This window comes from Eschrichtius robustus, chromosome 18, assembly GCF_028021215.1.
Source record: "Eschrichtius robustus isolate mEscRob2 chromosome 18, mEscRob2.pri, whole genome shotgun sequence".
In the NCBI taxonomy this organism is placed as follows: Eukaryota; Metazoa; Chordata; class Mammalia; order Artiodactyla; family Eschrichtiidae; genus Eschrichtius; species Eschrichtius robustus.
In genome coordinates this window covers 4,422,696-4,442,435 of record NC_090841.1, presented here as the reverse complement: position 1 = coordinate 4,442,435, position 19,740 = coordinate 4,422,696, and the positions used below count along the sequence as shown (strand labels likewise).

Sequence of the window (19,740 nt, the reverse complement as noted above, 5' to 3'; positions counted from 1 at the left end):
AAATAAATAAATAAATAAATAAATAAACTTAAAAAAATTTTAAAAATAAAAATAAAATGAATAAGCAACAAGGATATACTGTACAGCACAGGGAATTATAGCCATTGTCTTGTAATAACTTTAAATGGAGTATAATCTATAAAAATATTGAATCACTCTGTTGTACACCTGAAACTAATATTATAAATCAACCACTTCAATAAAAAAATAGAAATAGATGATCTTTTGTTGTTCTTGTAAATGGTAGAGGTAGATGAGGAATGCTGGCTGAGTATACGTGTGTGTGTGTGTGCACCTAATATGCATATCAATCAGTTGTTAGGTATGTGAAAATATCTGCTGCTGACATGAACACGAAAGCAGCACAGAAAATCCAAATGGATGAACAGCAGGTGCATCTCCAAGCCTACCTGCTGTGTCTACTGATGTCATAGGCTGGGCACGCTCCAGCAGGGCTATAAAAGAACAAGACTCAGAAACCATGAAACCTCTGCAGAGTAGAGGCTGCTGCGTTCAAGAAAGAAACGAAGGCAGGGAACACGGCAGTGACACGGCTATGAGGTAAACCTGATGGAATGATGTGGTTTTGTCCTCTGAGAATATTACACAAAAAGGAAGAAGTAGAAAAAGTCGCCTGTAAGGATCAAAGAAGAAAGGAGGAAAGGAGGGCGTCTGCTGGGCTGAGCAGGCGAATTTCCTCAAGATGCTCAAGACAGTTCCTCATCTGGAATCAGATGGCGCACTTTGCCCGTAGACAGTCTTTACAAAACAGCATAGGTACAAATCAGTTGTTTCTGAGGACGAAAGGGTGTTTTCATTGCCCAACGCTGAAGAAGCTCAAGCAAAAAACCTTGAAGGACGGCAGAAACGTGGTCCTCAGCCATCGGACGGCACGATTTATAGATGCAAGCAGCAGAGGCCAGAACGGAGTGAAAATGTAGCTGCAGCGTTTCCCCGGGTCATCAAATAAGAAGCTCACTTGGATTTTACTTTGGAAAGTCGCTGGGTCTCAAAAGCTCCCGGACAAAGAATATCTGTGATGTTGGTCAAAGAATGCAGCATGGTGGCCACCGGGCCTGCACACAGCCCAGCCAGACATCTCTGCTATCGAGCGCTTTAGCATCTTTCATCTGCTGCAAGAAAGACTGAAAGATGCTGCCTGGATGGGACAGGCAGAGGGCTTGGTCTCCCGTTTTCTACATGTTTGCGATGGCGAAAAATGCACCTGGACTGGAGCCCGGAGTTCCACGTGACGAAAGTGCTTCCAGCAAGTTCCTGTCCTGTGTGCTTTTTAAAAAAGCAAATGCTTTCGGTATAGGTAACACAGAGCCAGGAAGACAAAAGGTCTGGGTGATATATCAATGCCTTAATGAACAAAACAACTATCATTTGAGAAATACCTTGAATACCTAAAATTCATGACTACTTCTGATGAATGGGCAAAAAGAAATATATGGTAGAATTTAAATTTTTAAAATTTCATTAGTAATGAAAAGTTGTATTTATCAGTAAATTAAATGAGTGCATCTAAAACTCTTGCCTAAATTTTACTTTTTAATTTAAATACCAAAACTTCAAGTTATTCATTTTATATTACTAAATTAGATTTATAAGTAATATTGAAGTAATTGTGTTTTACTCTCTCTAAAGCGTATATTCTTATAAACACTTTAAGTTTTTTGCAGAATATATGCGTCTGGATTTGGTGATTGAATTGAAATACAAGGATGATATATGCTTTTAAGGTTACTGTTTACTAGTTTTTCAAACCATAGTCTAAATCACAGTCTCTATACCTTAAATATTTTAAAAATATTTAACTAAAATAAGCACATATAAATATTTCCTATAATTCATATTAAATCATTTTTATTTATTCATTATTTTATTTATTTATTTTTGGCTGTACTGTGTCTTCCTTGCTGCATGCGGGCTTTCTCTAGTTGTGGCGAGCGGGGGCTACTCTTTGTTGCAGCGCACAGGCTTCTCACTGCGGTGGCTTCTCTTGTTGCAGAGCATGGGCTCGAGGCACGCAGGCTTCAGTAGTTGTGGCACATAGGCTCAGTAGTTGTGGCGCATGGGCTCTAGAGCGCAGGCTCAGTAGTTGTGGTGCACGGGCTTAGTTGCTCCGCGGCATGTGGGATCTTCCCAGACCAGGGCTCGAACCCGTGTCCCCTGCATTGGCAGGCGGATTCTCAACCACTGCACCACCAGGCAAGCCCCATATTAAATCTTAATATATCAGAAACCACAAATGTTTCAAGTTAACTTGCTTCCCGAAAGTTCTCACATTAAAGGTTCTTTTTTAAAATTTATTTATTTATATTTCTTTATTTTTGGCTGCGTTGGGTCTTCGTTGCTGCGTGCGGGCTTTCTCTAGTTGCGGCGAGTGGGGGCTACTCTTCGTTGCAGTGTGCGGGCTTCTCATTGCAGTGGCTTCTCTTGTTGCGGAGCATGGGCTCTAGGTGCGTGGGCTTCAGTAGTTGTGGCACGCGGGCTGAGCAGCTGTGGCTCACGGGCTCCAGAGCGCAGGCTCAGTAGTTGTGGCTCACGGGCTCTAGAGTGCAGGCTCAGTAGTTGTGGTGCACGGGCTTAGTTGCTCCATGGCATGTGGGATCTTCCCGGACCAGGACTGGAACCCGTGCCCCCTGCATTGGCAGGTGGATTCTTTTTTTTTTTTTTTTTTTTAGTTTTATTTATGTATTTATTTATGGCTGTGTTGGGTCTTCGTTTCTGCGTGAGGGCTTTCTCCAGTTGCGGCAAGCGGGGGCCACTCTTCATCGCGGTGCGCGGGCCTCTCACTATCGCGGCCTCTCCCGTTGCGGAGCACAGGCTCTAGACGCGCAGGCTCAGTAGTTGTGGCTCACGGGCCCAGTCGCTCCACGGCATGTGGGATCTTCCCAGACCAGGGCTCGAACCCGTGTCCCCTGCATTGGCAGGCAGATTCTCAACCACTGCGCCACCAGGGAAATCCTAAAGGTTCTTATAGTTGATCTTACGTATCAGTCACTTATTAGAAAGGTTGTAACTATATATTGCTATTTTTAAAAAAGCATTCTTATGTGTCCATTCATGTAACATAATAGTGACAATGAGCCTATTCAGCTCTGAGTGCTTTGCTTGACCCCTGTTCCTGTCTGTCTGCAGTCAATTCTGCAACGAGAGCAATCAATTTATCACGATGCTATTTTAGAGAGTTTAGTGCTTACAGAAGCTGTTGGTTGCTTCTTTATATGACTTGTACATTTTTGATAAGAAATTTAAGCAAATTTATATTATTTATATGTTATGTGTTCTTTATTTTTATATATTATTTAATAATTATAAAATCATTATGTAATTGTTTAATATTATATATTAATATTATTTTATATATTAATTTAAGCAAATGAATCATCATTATATTAAATATAATAAAGAAAAAAAAGAAAAACTGTCTGAGGTTACAAGGTGAACTGTGAAACCCTTAAATTTGGCAACTAAGTTTTGTACATCGAGGCTTTTCTAGGTACAACCCAAAAGAAAGTAGAGAAAAACTGGATATAGAGATAAGACATCTGTCCTCCCTAAGATACCAATTTCAGATTTTTGTCATTTTAAAAATCATCTCAGTGTCACCACCGATTGACTTTAAAACAAATACATGTGTTAATTTGAATTTTTATAATAAATTCATACTAATAAACACCTTCCGTTTTATATTTTGGTATTTTACTTAACTTTTTAATTTAGGTATGGGATTCCATGGCTTTAAAACATCACGGTAATCACGTATTCAAGAAAACCGGGTCCTGCGTTCCCCTTGCTTACACCCTTCCCGTGGCTCTGGCGGCTGAAGCCCTGGGGCCCTGGGCTGGCTCACAAAACCCTGAGGGACCGAGTGACGTGGGCCCTGCCGCCGCCTAGAAGACTCTGCCCGCACCTCGGAGGCACCGGCCAGACCAGGCGGGCCCCCTTGGCCTTCCCACCAGCCCTCTCTGCAGCCAGCAGGGCTCCTTCCCCAGATCTCCGTCTGGGTGGCTGTGTGTACTGTTTTTATTTGGGTCTCGGTAAGTGCCATCCTGGGAGGCCTTCCTGCCCACTCCAGCCCGGCCAGTCATGCCCCAGGACAGAGCTCTGCCTCACTTTCCTCATTTTCTCCTGTTCATTCACGTGTTCCGTCTGTTACCTTCACGGGACCACGTGAGCCCCAGCACAGCGGGGACCTGTCTCTCTCGTTCCGAGCTACGCCCTGGCCTGGCCCGCCCTCGCTTCCGACTCGGCCCCGATTAAGACATCACTGGTTCTATTCGCTATGCAGCCAACGTGGTGACTCATTAGCAAGTGTGAACTCCCAGTTACCGCCGCTGACCACGCCCTGAACCGATCCTAATTACTAGAGAGAGAATAAACACTGAAGATCCCTTTTTCCACTGCCTTGTTAGGAAGACTTCGCTGGGCTCCCTGAGTGGCTGAAAACCGAGGCGCCGTGGTTAGCAGTCATTCCTGTGTCCTGTGTCCTGGCCCAGGGGAGGATTTACTATCATGAGACACAAATAAATCTATCGCTAAATGCAGTGATGCCCGCTACGGTGACCATCTCCTAGCTGTAACTTTTACATGTTCTCCAAGTTCTTCTCAACCACAAGGCCAATGATGTCATATTCACCTGAGACCACATGGGCCTAGACTGGCCTTCCAAGTGCCAGCCAGCTACAGAGATGGGGGCCACCTCACCTGACACCACCGACCACACCTGGGACCCGGGCGATGTGTTCAGAGTAGTGTCGGGGCAGAAGCAGACATCGGCCATGAATGCAAAATGTCCAGCAGCACGCCTCAACTTCTCCTTCCCTCCGACAGTCCAGTACGACCAGGGGATTCAGTAATTGTCGTGCACGCACTACAAAAACCACTCTGTACCCGTACTTTCAGGGTGTCAGAAAGTCTACACTTCTTTCCTCGGCCTCCCCAAGAACTGAGGAATGAAACAGGCCAGAGAATCTGGTTCGTCCTGGAAATTATCTCATTGTGACTCAGTTTCAAAGCGGGTGTTCCTGGTCACCCATTTTCGGCCAGCTGGGATGTTCTGCTCCCCTCCCAGCTGTAGGCAGCGAAGACAGGGGAGACAAACAACTCACAGATAATGAAAGAAAAGCAATTAGCCAAGATCTTCTAAGAATTTCCCAAAGAACTAATCCCTGCTTGGAATGTAAAACATCACTATTCAAATTATATGACCTATACAACAAAAACAAAAATTTCAAGTCGACCTTTGATTGTTTCTATTGTTGCACAAATAGCTTAAATAAAATCAACTTTCAAAAAAAAAGGATTAAAATATTTCATGTCAGTTTAAAAGGGACCCAGTGAGCCATCAGCGCTAGTTACTTACTGACATTAACTTCATGCGTAAAAATGACTTTATATCTGCCAACTTTTGGCAGGTGAAGTTGACATTGAGCTAACTTAAGTCATAATCCAAAAAATAAATGTATTCAGGTCATCCGAGAAATAAGATGAGGACGGCTGCCAGCAAACCACTGACCAACACCGAATCTGTCACCCCTGTCACCTCCCTACATTGCAAGGAAACAGAGTTCCTTCCCGGCCCTCTCCAGGCGTCCTGTAAAGAGGCTGTCATCGTTCATCAAGCCGTGGGCAGTGGCCGGGCTCTGGGCAGCTTCTAGAGCAGCTAACACACCACTCAAAGGTGGAGGAGAAATCATTTTCTTGTTTCAAAACAAATGACAAATGGTATTCAGAAAAGTTGTTTCAATTATTAAACACCAGGCCATAACAACCACAAAAAGGCCCTCAGGATGGAACATCCGTAAAATAACAGAGCCAGTTATTTTTCGTTGACACGGCAGCTTAGGTGTTCATTAATCAAATGCTAATTAGGCCTCTCACCTCCTTAAGAGTTTATTCCCTCATCCTTTCCTTCGTGTGCCCAGGATGCAAACAGTCCCCAGAAATCCTCACCTGGGTAATCCCATTAGCCCTCCTGTCATTTCACTCTCTCTGTCCCACGAATGCATTTCCTCACCTGTTCTGAGGTTTCCCTGGTCTCGCCTGGGAGTGTTGCTGACTCCCCAGTTGGTGGTTTTCCTGAGAAAGCTCCTCGGTCTCTAAACTAAAATATCTGCCGGACTTAGTCCTTGCCCAAGGTTCTTCCCCACGCGGGATTAAACACACTCAGGTTCTTTTATAGACACGCTGGTCCCCAGTAGGTGATGCTGGCTGGAAGTCACTTTCTCAACAAGTCTGTTCCATGTTCTTTCTACATGTGGGGCCCTAAAGCCACCAGCAGCACGACTCTCTGGCTCCTGCAGAGTTCTGCTCACGACCCCATCAGGCTGGCCAACGGCAGGCCCTGGTCTGCGGCCTCTGATGGGGCTCCCGCCCCCGGGCAAGCACCCCTCCTGGCCTCCAGGGCTCCGCTGCTTTCCGGGGACTCTAATGAAGGTCAAATCGGAAATGGAAACACTTGGGTGATTGTCAGTATCTTGGCTTCTTGGAAAGAGGCCTGGACTTAGGAGATGGGGTGCAGCCCCTGTTTAGTTGGGCCACCCGGGCAGGTGAGTCTACCTCCCAAAGGCCAAGCTCCCCCCTCTGCACAGGAGGAAACTGTCATGTGCTGCCCATGGTGATGATCATGACGAGAAAAATCTAATTCTGTTAAGCCCATGGCATTAAAAACAAGGAAGGGGGCACGTCTTGAGATTAAAAGAAACTTAGAAACACAGCCAAAAACATTACGTGTGGACCTCGCCTAGATCCTAAAACAAATCTAATAAAACCCTAAAAAGACAGGGCTGAGACGATCCAGAAGATCTCTTTATGGACTGAGTATCAGCCGATACAGAGGAATGATGGTTAATTATTAGATGTGATAACAGGCACTGGAGTTATAGTGTTTCTATGTCACAACACAAGCAAGGGTAAGATGTATTAGTTACAGACACGTTATAATGTAAGATATTTAGAGCTACGTGTTGAACTATGTAAGGGTGAAATGCCGTCACGTCTGGGATTTGCAAAGAAAAAATAGGGGTGGGGAATTCCCTAGTGGTCCAGTGGCTAATTAGGGCTCTGAGCTGCCATGGCAGGGGGCCCGGGTTCAATCGCTGGTCGGGGAGCTAAGGTCATCCTGTAAGCTACACAGCATGGCCCACCCCACCCCCAAAAAAATAGGGGCAGAAAGGGGCTAGATGAAGCAGCTGTGGCAAAATCTTGGTAAGTGTTGAATCCGGGCAATGAGTACACAGCAATTCGTTGTCTTCGTCTCTCTACTCTCATGAATGTTGAATATCTGAATAATTTAGAAAACTTGAAAAATGAATGTACCAAGGGAAGCCCAGGCAGATGTTAGGATAGTGGGAGAAGTCAGACACGAGGGAGCAATGTCAGTGTGTCTGGAGAGGAAGCATTTGTCCTCAGGTCTGGGTCCCTCCAGGACAGGGATCTGACTCCTTTGTCTGTCCACGTCCTCTGGGAAAACCATGTTGTGTTCAAAGGGCCAGCGAAACTGAATTGTGATTCTGCTTCTAAGTGAGAGACATAGGGGTGTTAACGCTTTCTGAAAGTCTACATATGCTATAGATTTAACCTGTATTATTTCATTTAAACCTCAAACCAAATTCATGAGAAGCAAACTAAAGTTCAGAGACGTTAGTAACTCAGCCAAGGTCACACAGCTCAGTGAGTGGCAGGGCTTGGAGCTCAATTCAGGTCTGTCTCTACAGTCTCTGCTCTTTCCTGAGCTTCATGACACATTGATGGAAAAAATGCAGCTGGAAGTAAAATAAATCTTAACCAGATGTTGGAGGCAGACATTTGCCACCTCGTCTGGAGAGGTTCGCTAAACTGATGCCATAGTTTCCTAACCTTTTAGCTAATAAAATGACTAATAGGTATTTAAGAGGAAAAAAGTGGGAGAAGGGGTGGGAGGGAAACAAAAGGAAGACAGAGCTCACACCCTATACTTTGAGGAAAAAAAGTATTTTTCCTGAAATGACATAAGGCTTATATTGGAGAAATAATACACAGTAAAGTTGGTGCATCTCCTGTTTTGGGCCTTGTTTATACTCATCTTTGACTCAGCAGTTGTACCAATTTTGACTTGGAGATATGACGATACCAACACTATTTTAAACATCAACGGATTTCTGTTTAAAGACCAAAGCATAATGGATATTTTTTAGTTGAGTACAGACTCAAAATGTATTGGGAAGTTTTTGTGTTTTCTTTTTTTAAAATTTAGTTTTAATTATTTATTTTTGGCTGTGTTGGGTCTTCGTTGCTGCGTGCAGGCTCTTCTCTAGTTGCGGCAAGCGGGGGCTACTCTTCGTTGCGGGGCGCGGGCTTCTCATTGCGGTGGCTTCTCTTGTTGTGGAGCACGGGCTCAAGGCACGCGGGCTCCAGTGATTGTGGCACGCAGGCTCAGTGGTTGTGGCTCGCGGGCTCTAGAGCGCAGGCTCAGTAGTTGTGGCTCACGGGCTTAGTTGCTCTGCGGCATGTGGGATCTTCCCGGACCAGGGCTCGAACCCGTGTCCCCTGCATTGGCAGGCGGATTCTCAACCACTGCGCCACCAGGGAAGCCCTGTGTTTTCTTTTTAATGTAATTGGTTTCAAAAGAGCCTGGGAGAGTACGGCCTGGTTGGAGGGAGTGGACAAGCCTTCCTTTGTCTGAAAATCTTGCTGATATGTTTCAGGCTCTGACTCCGGTTGTTGGCAGATAACACTCCATGAGGAGGCCCAGATCATCAGTGAGGACAGCACCCTGGCCGTGTGGAGTAGCCTTGATGGAATGGAAGCTGGGTGGACACAGGCCGTGGCCCAGACAGAGGAGCGGATCAGATTCCTCTGGAATTCCCGAGAGGTGGGCGGCCGTCTAGATTTCCCCGTGAGTTCTGGCTCAGGCAGCGGGGCAGGGAGCCTGTGCATCAATGTTCACATAGAAAACCATACGGGGGATGCTCACAGCCCGGGGAGGACCAGCCGCATGGCTTCCTTTACCCAGGGCTCAGCATAAGCTGTACTCGGGGAAAGCACTAAAGCGAAAGAGAATCCCACTGCCTTGCTGGCCCAAGGCAGGGGCAGCAACCAGAACTCTTGACCTTGAAACCGGAGAAAATCAGCGCAGGGCCCACCCCATTCCCCTCCCACCAACTATGATGAACAGAAAGAAGGTCTGGAACAAGACAAGGGTCTCCTTGTTGTTTACCCAGACTAAGCATAACTGGGAAACTAGGTGTTTTCATCTAATACATTCAACCTTTTTTCTCGCTTTGATGAAACACCTAAAAGACCAGGACACCCCCCTACCACACACCAAGGAAGAAAAAAAGTTTAAGGGGAAAAAATTAGTTTGTCATCTTACATGACATTTTAGGCGTTTGTTTGAATTATATGTGTAAAGTAAGTGAGCATCGGTAGATTTTCTTCCAGCAGGAAAAAAAAAAAAAAAAGAATGAGTTACACGTTGGGAATAAAGAGGGATGGATGAACAACAAGGTCCTACTGTAGAGCACAGGGAACTATATTCAATGTCCTGAGACAGACCATAATGGAAAATATAAAAAAGAATGGACGTATATGTATAACCGGGTCACTCTGCTGTACGGCAGAAATTAACACGACGTTGTAAATCAACTGTGCTTCAATTAAAAAAAAAAAAAAGGAAGAGGGAAGAAATATTACCAAATATCGAAACACAGAATTCTTCCGCTTAGCTGCTCATTTTTCAGATGGTACAAAGTAATGGTGTGCATGACAGACTCTGCTCCACAGACAGAACAGTAGGGCTGTCTCCTGGGAAAGATCACGGGGAAGATGGTTTGGGGAAAGGTATTCTGAACAATCTAAATACCACTAAGTGTCCAGCATCTCTAAGCTACACAAACTACACAGCGAGAAAAGTGCTCCACCCAGAAAAAACAAACTAAAAATCAAGAAAACCCATTTTTGTTCATTCCCTTGGTATTTCTTACTTCATGATATTTCCTAGATATCTAATTCCCCTTCTCATTATCAGCTTGTTTTCTCTAAGTCATGAGAACGGGCTGATTTATGCCCAAAGGACACAGGTTAATTTTGGAAGCCGATTTACTCATGAGAAAGGGCAGAAGCCGGTTCATGAAATTTTAAGGTTTTATCAAAATCGTGAAAAAGTTTGGGGGCTTAGATACGATCAATAAAATGTTCAAGTATTTTACCGAATGAATTAAGGGCACATAGGGACACTTAAGCATCTCCAGCTACCATTTCAAAATGGTCATTTGGCACAAAAGGGGTTTTAGGATTCATGCGTAAAGATTTTGGTTCTATTTCTTGTGAGTACATTCCTGAGAAAAACGGCTAGACTATTTGCCAGCCACTTGGATCGAGGTTTTCAGACTTGGCAGGCTGTCCTCGAGGGGCCCTCGGGAAGGGTGTCAGAGCTGAGCCGAGGAACGGCGATGGTCAGGGAGGCAGGATGCCTGGGCACTGGGGCAGTGGGAGGTGGGGAGGACCGGCTCCAGGCCGGTTCGTCTCCACACAGATAGGACCACCTCCTCATCTGCCCTTCGACGTGAGCTCTACTCTCAAGCCACGAGATGACGGGCCCTGTCACTAGAGGCCAAGCGATGGCCTGTATCCCTCTGTGGCCACTTGCAACAGGAGCAAATGCCCCGGAGCACCAGGTGCACGGATGCTGCAGGCTCACCTTCCTCTCTTCACCGGACTTTCGCGTTTCCGCTCAGTCAACAAATGTTTACAGAGCTGCCCCTACGTGCCAGACTGACAGCGGGAGAGAGACGCACGGGTGAACCCAGGCATCCGACGGGGTGGGGAGTCGGGCACGGGGAGCTGAGAGAAGAGACAGGACACTCAGGGTCTCTCAGAGAGGGAGTCGGTCCCTGAATCTTCGGAAGGCAGGACAGCGCTGCAGAAATCTCTGCCCGCGCTCCTGCCCTGGCCACCCCTCCCCCAGCCCGCAGCAGCTCCGGAATCCAAGCAGGTGATGAAGGAACAATTGTGAGGGCAGAGTCTTCTCCGAAGGAGAGCAGCTGTCTATCCAGGCTGCACATGGACCACCCAGGAGATCTGGGGGCCATTAGGAGGGAGAAGTCAGATGTGCGGGGAGGTGGCACCGAGGATGGTGGGAGGCCTGGGGCCCCTGAACTGTCTTCCTAGGAGCACAGAAGTGAGGCCAGATCCTGGGACGGAGAGAAAGGAGGCCGTGACCCCTCGAGGACCTCCTGCACCCAGCCGTTCACAGACACTCCCATCAACTACCACCGTCGCAAGCGTACAGAGCACCCACCGAAGAGATCCCAGAATGCAGAAGGCAGGAGACCACGTTTAAACTCTAGCTGTCTTCTGATCCAGCTGAACGTGTAAAAGTGAATTTTGAACGGGATAAGTGCATTTAGAAATTACATTCTTTTTGAATCTGCAAAAGCACGTGTGTGTATATATATATACATATGTAGGTATAACTGAATCCCTCTGCTGTACACCTGAAACTAACACACACTGGAAATCAACGACACCTCAATAAAAAAATAAATAGTTTTCAAAAATTACATTTTTTAAATCAACCACAAGCTCTCTCAAGGCTGACAGCCCACGACACCCTTCAACATCACGACCCTTCTGCCAGACTGAAGCCCAGCCCCCGACGTTTAGCTGGTCTCCACGGGTCAATGTGCTGTCACACGTCTTGTTCCATAAAACCCTAACACAACACGCCCCCCCACCAGCCGGCCACTCACCTTCTTCTAGAACAGATGAGGACAGTCTCGTTATAGGCAATCTCTCACCCAAGGCCTCATGGCTCATCAGGGCCAGAATTCAAACACGGGCTCTGAGCTCTGTGGGCGCACGCAGTCCTCCCCTGCACACGTCCGACTCAAGCCTTTGCCCAGGCGTCTGCCGCAAACATGCCCTCATCCTTTCTGTCCATTACCATCTCCCCGTCCTCAAAGCCCATCCTGTCACCGAGAAAGGCTTCCCGATGTCTAATGGGGAGAAGAGCCCTGCTCACCCTTAGCCTGTGTGGCCTGTGCAACAGTTACACACAGACCACCTTAAAGCCCGGCCCCGCCCGCCCCAGTCCTGACTTGAAGCTTCGGGCAGTGACTCTTTGTCCCTTTGATAGATAACTGCTTACAACAACTAGCACAGCTGCCATACAGTGAATGCTAGCGGACTCAATACAGTTAAGTCATAAACACACAGAGAAACCACAACTTCAACTCCATACTCGTCAACCCTATACTCTTCAACCCCTTTCCTAAAATATCTAGTCATCTGAGATAATATTCCGAATACTTCTCAAAATGTTTGGATTGTCTTTCCTAAAAGCAAAATAAAACAAACAAAATGCTTTGTTTTCACTGCTTTGAAAGATGGTACAACAGAACAGAAACAAAACAGAATATAAATATAATAGAAGTATTCAACGTCCAGATTTTTGTTTCTTCAGCAGTTGGCTACAGGGTTCCTTCTAAGCACTGAGAGGAGTCGTGCTCATAATTTCCCAGACACTCATGTCCCTGAGGCAGCAAAAGTCTCCTTACTACCCTGCGAATTCTCCTTGGGCCCAGGTCAATTTCCTTCGGTAAATTTTAACCAAATGCAATCTGATAACGTTTTAACATATGCGATTAAACAAAACCTACTCACATGCCCAGCAGTTAGGTGCGGGGGGTGCGGGGGTGGGCGGTGGGTGGGGGTGGGTGGGGGTGGGAGGCTGAGGCTGTATGAGAAAGAAGGGGGGGTCAGGAGCCCTTGCATCCCTGGACCAGCCAGTAGGTCACGTGATGCTTTCCCAACACCAGCAGCAAAAAAATAATTCATTAAAAACAAAACAGGGCTTCCCTGGTGGCGCAGTGGTTAGGAATCCGCCTGCCAATGCAGGGGACACGGGTTCGAGCCCTGGTCTGGGAGGATCCCACATGCCGCGGGGCAACTGGGCCCGTGAGCCACACAATTGCTGAGCCTGCGCGTCTGGAGCCCGTGCTCCGCAACAAGAGAGGCCGCGATAGTGAGAGGCCCGCGCACCGCGATGAAGAGTGGCCCCCGCTCGCCGCAACTAGAGAAAGCCCGCGCACAGAAACGAAGACCCAACACAGCCAAAAATAAATAAATAAATTAATTAATTAAAACAAAACAAAACAAAACAAACCCCGTGTATACCTGAAAAGAACTGTAGCCAAATCTACACGAATAACATGCATTCTTCAGCCAGCAAACCTTCAGGGCAGATACACTTTAGTGTCATAATTGGGCCTGGTATCAAAAGGCCTGGTTTTTAAACACTCTACTAATACTGCCAACACAGAACTTCCCCTGAAGGTCACAATGCTACTATTTCTATTTTCCGCGCGTGGGTTGTTTTCCCATGTCCAGACCCCACATAAACCCCCATCTCACCCCGGGGGGCAGACCCAGGGACCCAAAAGTCAGATTACACGTTGCCCCTGAGAGGGCGAGATTTACACCTCACGCAACCCATCTCACACCGCACACCGAGAAGCGGGAAGGAAACCTGGGAACGAAAGGCGGGAGAACGGAGAGGGGATCCTCGGGGCATCGGCCCGGGGCTGCCCACCTCTTTCCGTTACTGTCTCGGAGCATTGCTCTTCCCATCACCCTGGACTTCCTCTCCAGCTCCTGCACCTCCTCCAGCAGTGTTTTTTTGCAGGTGTGCTTGGCCCTGTGTCACAAGGAAGAGACAAGAAGGACATGACACGTGAACTTTTTACACAGCCTTGAAAATGAGCTGCTCCCTTCGTGGGCCACATCTGATGCCCTCTGACCCGGGCCCAGGCTTGGGGACACCATGGAACATTCACCATCCCCGTGCATGGCAAGGGCTCCACTTCCGCAACCTGGGAAGCACCCCAAGTCCTGCAGAACAGACTCGGGCCATGAGGGTCAGAAGCTGCCCCCCTAAAGAGCTTCGCCTGTCACTGCAGAGCTGGCTGAGGCCTCCTGCGTCCAGACAGACGCCCAGGGTACCTGAAGAGTCGTGGGTCAACCTCTAAAGCTTTTCACTGCAGGACCGAAAAGCCCAGAAGATGCTTTAATCCTCACCCTAGTGGATGCATGTGGGTCCCTCGGGCTGCGCCCTGACGGTGAGATCAGGAGCCCGGGGCCGGGGGCGGGGGTGGTGGGGAGCAGTCTTCTCTCTCCTTTTAGGGTGAAAAGAGCCACTGTCGCAGCAGGACTGGGAATTATGATGCCAGAGTTCACAGTCATCGTGCCAAACCCTTGACCAGAAATTTGGGTCAACACAAATATCTGGACACAGATTTCCTTTCTTCTCTTGCAGAGACTTACCATCAGGGCCCATGTCTGCAGGCCTCGGCGGCGTGAAGCAAGGGATGGGGTAACAAAACGGTCTGGCCTTTCCAGCCGTGTAAACTGCAGACGGGCCCCTCTTCCTGACCTGCAGGAAGAGTTACCTGCACCCTTTCCTGATTAAACTAAGAAATATCTTACAATGTTCCAATAAGTGTCTGACTGCAAAGGTCTTCCTAAAATTGAGATTAAACAGAGAGCAGCTGGTTGGAAACTATACAGGAGAAGAAAGGGCATTTAAGGAGACACAGGTTAGAAATGGGAAAAGAAAAACTGTAAAAAGCAAGAGGGCCCTAACGGAGCAGCCCAGGGCAGCGTTCCTTCTTCTGAAAAGCTTGTTAGTTTCCGTACAAATGCATGTGGGGAGCCCACCAAGTTAGCCGGACTCAGAGACAGAATCAGAACAAAACTGAGCGCATCTTCAGGGACGCGGGACAGTGAGATGGAACATTCTGGAGACGTGAGCTGCTCCACGGAAACACGTACTCCCGTCTGCCCCCCACCTTCAAGGGAAGGAAGTCCGTGAAGACAGCGCCCCGTCATCTGCTGACACTCCAAGTTCATCTCCGAGGGAGAATCAGGGCTCAGACTCTGTATATGGGTCAGTCATTAATTTCCCCGGAGGAAACAGGAGAAATGAACCACACAGGTTTTCACACATAATTCCTTAACCACACTAAGCAATGTCCTGAGACTCAGGGGTGTAAAATACTGCAGTTCAAAGCGGAGGTGGCGGAATTTTCATTTAAACAAGAAACGAGAAAACGTTTTAACTTTTTGCTGGAAAGGAGACAGTCAAAAAGAATGTGACAATTGATACTGTTCAATATGAATGAATACGCTGGGCCCAAACTTTACCTTTGAACTCACGGGTTTCTGGGGCTGTATGGATAGAAGCCAGCTGGGTAAACAGCCAGCCCCACTCCACGGGTTCACGCCAGATACATGGGTCCCGTGGAGCATGTCTGGTTCGTCCTAGAGGATGAGCTTTCTCGCTTCCTGTTTCAGGACTGTCCTCCCTCCATCGTCCTCCCTTCCTCTGCAGCCTCCTGCCCACAGAGCAAGCAGGGTTCATTAACCCCTAGACCAGCCCCCAATGTTATCCTCTGCGCCGGGGCCTAGGGGGAAGTGTGACACAGAGAAGTAGGCTTGGAACAGGAAGACTGGACCACAGGGCGCAAAGCACTGGAAATCTACAGCTTGGGCCAAGAGAAGAGAGAATCTGACCCACTGTGCTGGAGCTGCCGGTTTTCACTCATTCACAAAATTGCCTGAGAGGGAAATAATTTCAGTATCTTGATGCTCCTGGGCGTTGTTCACGTTCCCAGTGGATGAAAATGCATCCATATCCAAGATGGATACCATCCAACTTTATAGCATTAATATTTCCACTAGGCTAGTTCCCGTGAGCCAGCCTGGGAACTTAACCAGTATTAGAACACGGTTAGTCCTTCTGCATGAAGCACTGCAGTACACACAGGGGATGCTAGCAATTTAAAACCATTTTCTCGGGCTTCCCTGGTGGCTCAGTGGTTAAGAATCCACCTGCCAATGCAGGGGACGCGGGTTCGATCCCTGGTCCGGGAAGATCCCACATGCCACGGAGCAACTAAGCCCGTGCGCCACAACTACTGAGCCTGCGATCTAGAGCCCGCGAGCCACAGCTATTGAGCCCGCGAGCCACAACTACTGAAGCCCACGCGCCTAGAGCCCGTGCTCCGCAACAAGAGAAGCCACCGCAGTGAGAAGCCCGCGCACCGCAATGAAGAGTAGCCCCCGCTCGCCGCAACTAGAGAAAGCCCGCGCACAGCAACGAAGCCCCAACGCAGCCAAAAATAAATAATAAATTAATTAATTTGAAAAAATAAAATGGAATAAAATCATTTTCTCAAGAACCTTTACCCAATAAGGCCTTACTTAAAGAAATGATTCTAGACCTCCCCTGTCAAAGTCTGCATATGAATGGACTAAAGCCTAATACTTATAGGTTTCAAAAGCCAGGCTCTAAGCATTAGCCACTGGCATGGAAATTGGATCTCTCCCATTGCCTGTGGACAGCTGGTTCCCAGAGGTCCAGGACTGCTCACCCAACCCCACGTCAAGAGGCCAGGTGATCACAAAAGGCTCAGGTAGGGGCACTTAGCCCCTGCAAGGGAGTGTGGTAACCCACAGTGAGCCTTCAGATAGAACAGGAGTATCTCCAGGTTATTAGGGATTTTTGAAATAAATAAGTCGGCTTAGAATCTTGAACTTTTCATCTTCTTGTTTCTGAAACTTTTTTCCTGGACTCTTTCTCTCTTTTCTTATGGAAGGAGAGCAAGTCAGAAGGAAATGTTAAATTCTAAACGGGGATGAAAATATAAATACAATGTGCTTCAAAGAAATTAGTCTAGTTAGAAAGTATTAAAAAAAAAAAAAATCAAGGCCCCGTTGTACACAGGAATTTCTTATTACCTTCTATTTCCATTGAACTGCCTATCTGGGATTATAAAAAGGAAATGAAGTCATTCTGGACTTGCTGAATGCATCGTGTGCTGACTGGTAAGGTACAAGAGATACAGCTAGACAAAAGGAGATGGGTTCCTAAGTTCCGTGGCCTTGAGCTTTATATTATTCTTATAAAGCAACATAAATGAATTTCTCCTCGATGAGCGTTAAGTACATGGCAGCTTACCTAAAAAGGCTGTCATAGGTAAGCATTTTGGAAGCACGTAAGCTAAAGGATGTTAAGATAGTTCTGGGCAATTTAAACTTCATGCGTGTAAGAAAAATATTCATTAGCCAGGTATCACATATAATCAATCAGTTATTTTAATGAAAGGTGTGTTAGTTTGGTCCCTCAGGAAAATTCTGGTTAACAGGATAACAGAGGAGGTATTACACGGGGTCCAAATCTGGATCTTCATTCAGAAATTTGAGAGACTAAACGGAAAAAATGACCGAGTTACCTCGTGCTGTCTTTGTTCCTTACCGTTAACAATGCAGGTCCTGAAATGGGAGAGAGACTGGGCAAGGAAAGAGGGAAAACGCAGGAAGACGGAGCAAACCAGAGCGTACAGAAACATATGTGAAAAGGCAGGCCTGCCTCTTAAAAGGAATTTAAAAGCTCTTTCAAAATAGAGTTAGCCACCAAAATTCAAAACAAAACCAAAAAGCCTTAAGATTGGTTCAAGGCGGGACTTCCCTGGCGGTCCAGCGATTAAGACTCTGCGCTCCCAAAGCAGGGGACCCGGGTTCTGATCCCTGGTCGGGGAACTAGACCCCGCGTGCTGCAACTAAAGATCCTGCAGGTGGCAATGAAGATCCCGCGTGCCGCATCTAAGACCCGGCGCAACCAAATAAATAAATATTAAAAAAAAAAAAAAAAAAAAGATTGGTCCAAGGCAAGATGGAAGAACCATCGCAAATCTACAGAAGGTTCCGGACGCTGCCTCAAGCTGACTCACCACAGCCAAACTGTCCAGCTTCTCCCCGACTCCCCATCGTGTAACTCAAACTCTTTTCTCAAGTCCAAGGTGCAGCCTAGCACATCGCGTGTCAAGAAACATTCCACAATTTGAACCAAATAATGGGCCGTTTTCTGGAAAATCGGGATGAATATTTTCGTTCAGTGTGCCAGAAGGAAAAACAGGACACATTTTATAAAGCTGAAGAAGGAGAAATGACAGTTGAGTATCGTGGTCTCATCAGAGGTAAGCAACTCATAGTATGCTTTTCCTTCTTGGGAGAAGCCTCTGAATTTCCTTGACTCAACAAGAAATATTTCAGGCTGGGAGTATAATAGGAAGTAAAACATGGGCCCTGTGATCAGAGGGAACATGTCCAAAGAAACGTGCCCAATTCTTGTTTTTGAGGAGAGGGATAAGTATAGTGTAGACATTAACTGTATATTATAAATTGGGCATATACTTTGGGCAAACACTGCAGGTGACAGGCAATATACCCTGCTCCTACCTGGCTGGCAAGCTCCTTGGAAAGGAAATGACTTTTACTCTTTCCATATGGTGGAGCTAGAAGCAGTGTCATTTGCTGTATCCTTGTTAAAATGTAAAAAGCAGTAATTTTACAGTGCCAGGAAAAACCAAAAACAAAACCTGTTGGAGGGAATAGATAATTTGCTTCATGGTGACTGGGAACTTCTACTGGGAATGTATTGGAAAAGATCCAGAAAGCAGATGAGGAGGCAGAGACACGCTCTCTGAAATGGTAGAAAGATACTTCTGCCAGCATCTCACTTGGCAAGTATCTCGATCTCAACAAAAAATTTTTTTCATGACATTAATTTAACAGTTGAATTAAAATAGGCTGAGACTGATTTCTAATCAAATCACTGTTCTCAACCCCTGTACACTGACAAGTGATCTGATGTAACCAACACCACGTTCTATTTACCTAAAACTAACTTGACGATCTTGCAAAATTGAAGAAATTTGGCAAGGTACTATATTGTGCCACAACTGGGCTATGTTACGAGAGCAAATCGTAGAACTAACATTTTCTTCCAGTTCATTTATTAGATTAAGAAAACATCTTTCCTGGGCATTATAATTTCATTTCCAAGGATTCTGATCCTGCTATTTAAAGAACAGTTTTAGCAGATAAAATGGAAGCAGTGGTAAATCAAGGCATTTAAGAAATTAGAGTTATTTAATGTTCACTAACAGTTGTCACACTTAGTGAAGAGAAGAAAAGAAAATAACACCTAAGAAAAGAAAATAACACCTAAAATATGTGCTATAAAATTCTCTCTCTCCCCTTCCCTCTCCGCATTAGGTATCATCGGTTGTCAAGATAATGCCAAGATGAAGATTTTTTTTCAAAAACATCCTTAACTGTCAGGCAAGAACAATTCTCACTGAGTATGGGAGGAAGGGAGAGAGAGAAATGAAATCTGATGTCTTTTCCTGGAAGGTTTGGAATAAAGTCTCAATTCTCTACCTCAGGGGCCCCAAATAATTATGCTTTGCCCAAAGTAAAGCCAATCCAGGAGTTGCAATTTTTCAGGGAAGTTGGCAACTGTAGGAGGTATCATCAGGCCTAACCCAAATAAAAATCAACATGACCTCATTTGGAGTATTCCATCTTTTCCTCGCAGATGAAATAAAATTTCTATTATCTTGGAACTCAGTAGCTTTTTTTTTTTTTTTTTACATTGTACATAAGATACTTAGGAAATAATATATTTTGAAACATATAAACAAAAATCGAGCATGAATTATTTTCTATGGAACCTATGTTATAATTTCATCCTTGTGATTAATCTTCTCATAGACTTGTAAATTGACACTTCAGAAGAATTATATTTGAAGGATTCCTACTGGGAATTATTTGGAGAAATGAAGAATACTTGATTCCAAGTATTTGGTGATTTGAAATGACTTACATAAACATACAATTTCCCTTTAA

The 19,740-nt window shown here is 46.1% G+C and overlaps 1 protein-coding gene across 2 annotated transcripts in view; it reads right to left on the bottom strand.

The window, feature by feature from the left end:
• The window catches only part of LOC137751745 (phospholipid-transporting ATPase IB), a 445,791-nt gene that overhangs the window by 31,768 nt on the left and 394,283 nt on the right, over positions 1-19,740 (bottom strand). For both annotated transcript variants that reach the window (XM_068526376.1, XM_068526375.1), the window contains one exon: positions 13,583-13,687. In XM_068526376.1, the coding sequence (XP_068382477.1) occupies positions 13,583-13,687 (105 nt within the window). The remainder of the gene's footprint in view (positions 1-13,582; positions 13,688-19,740) is intronic.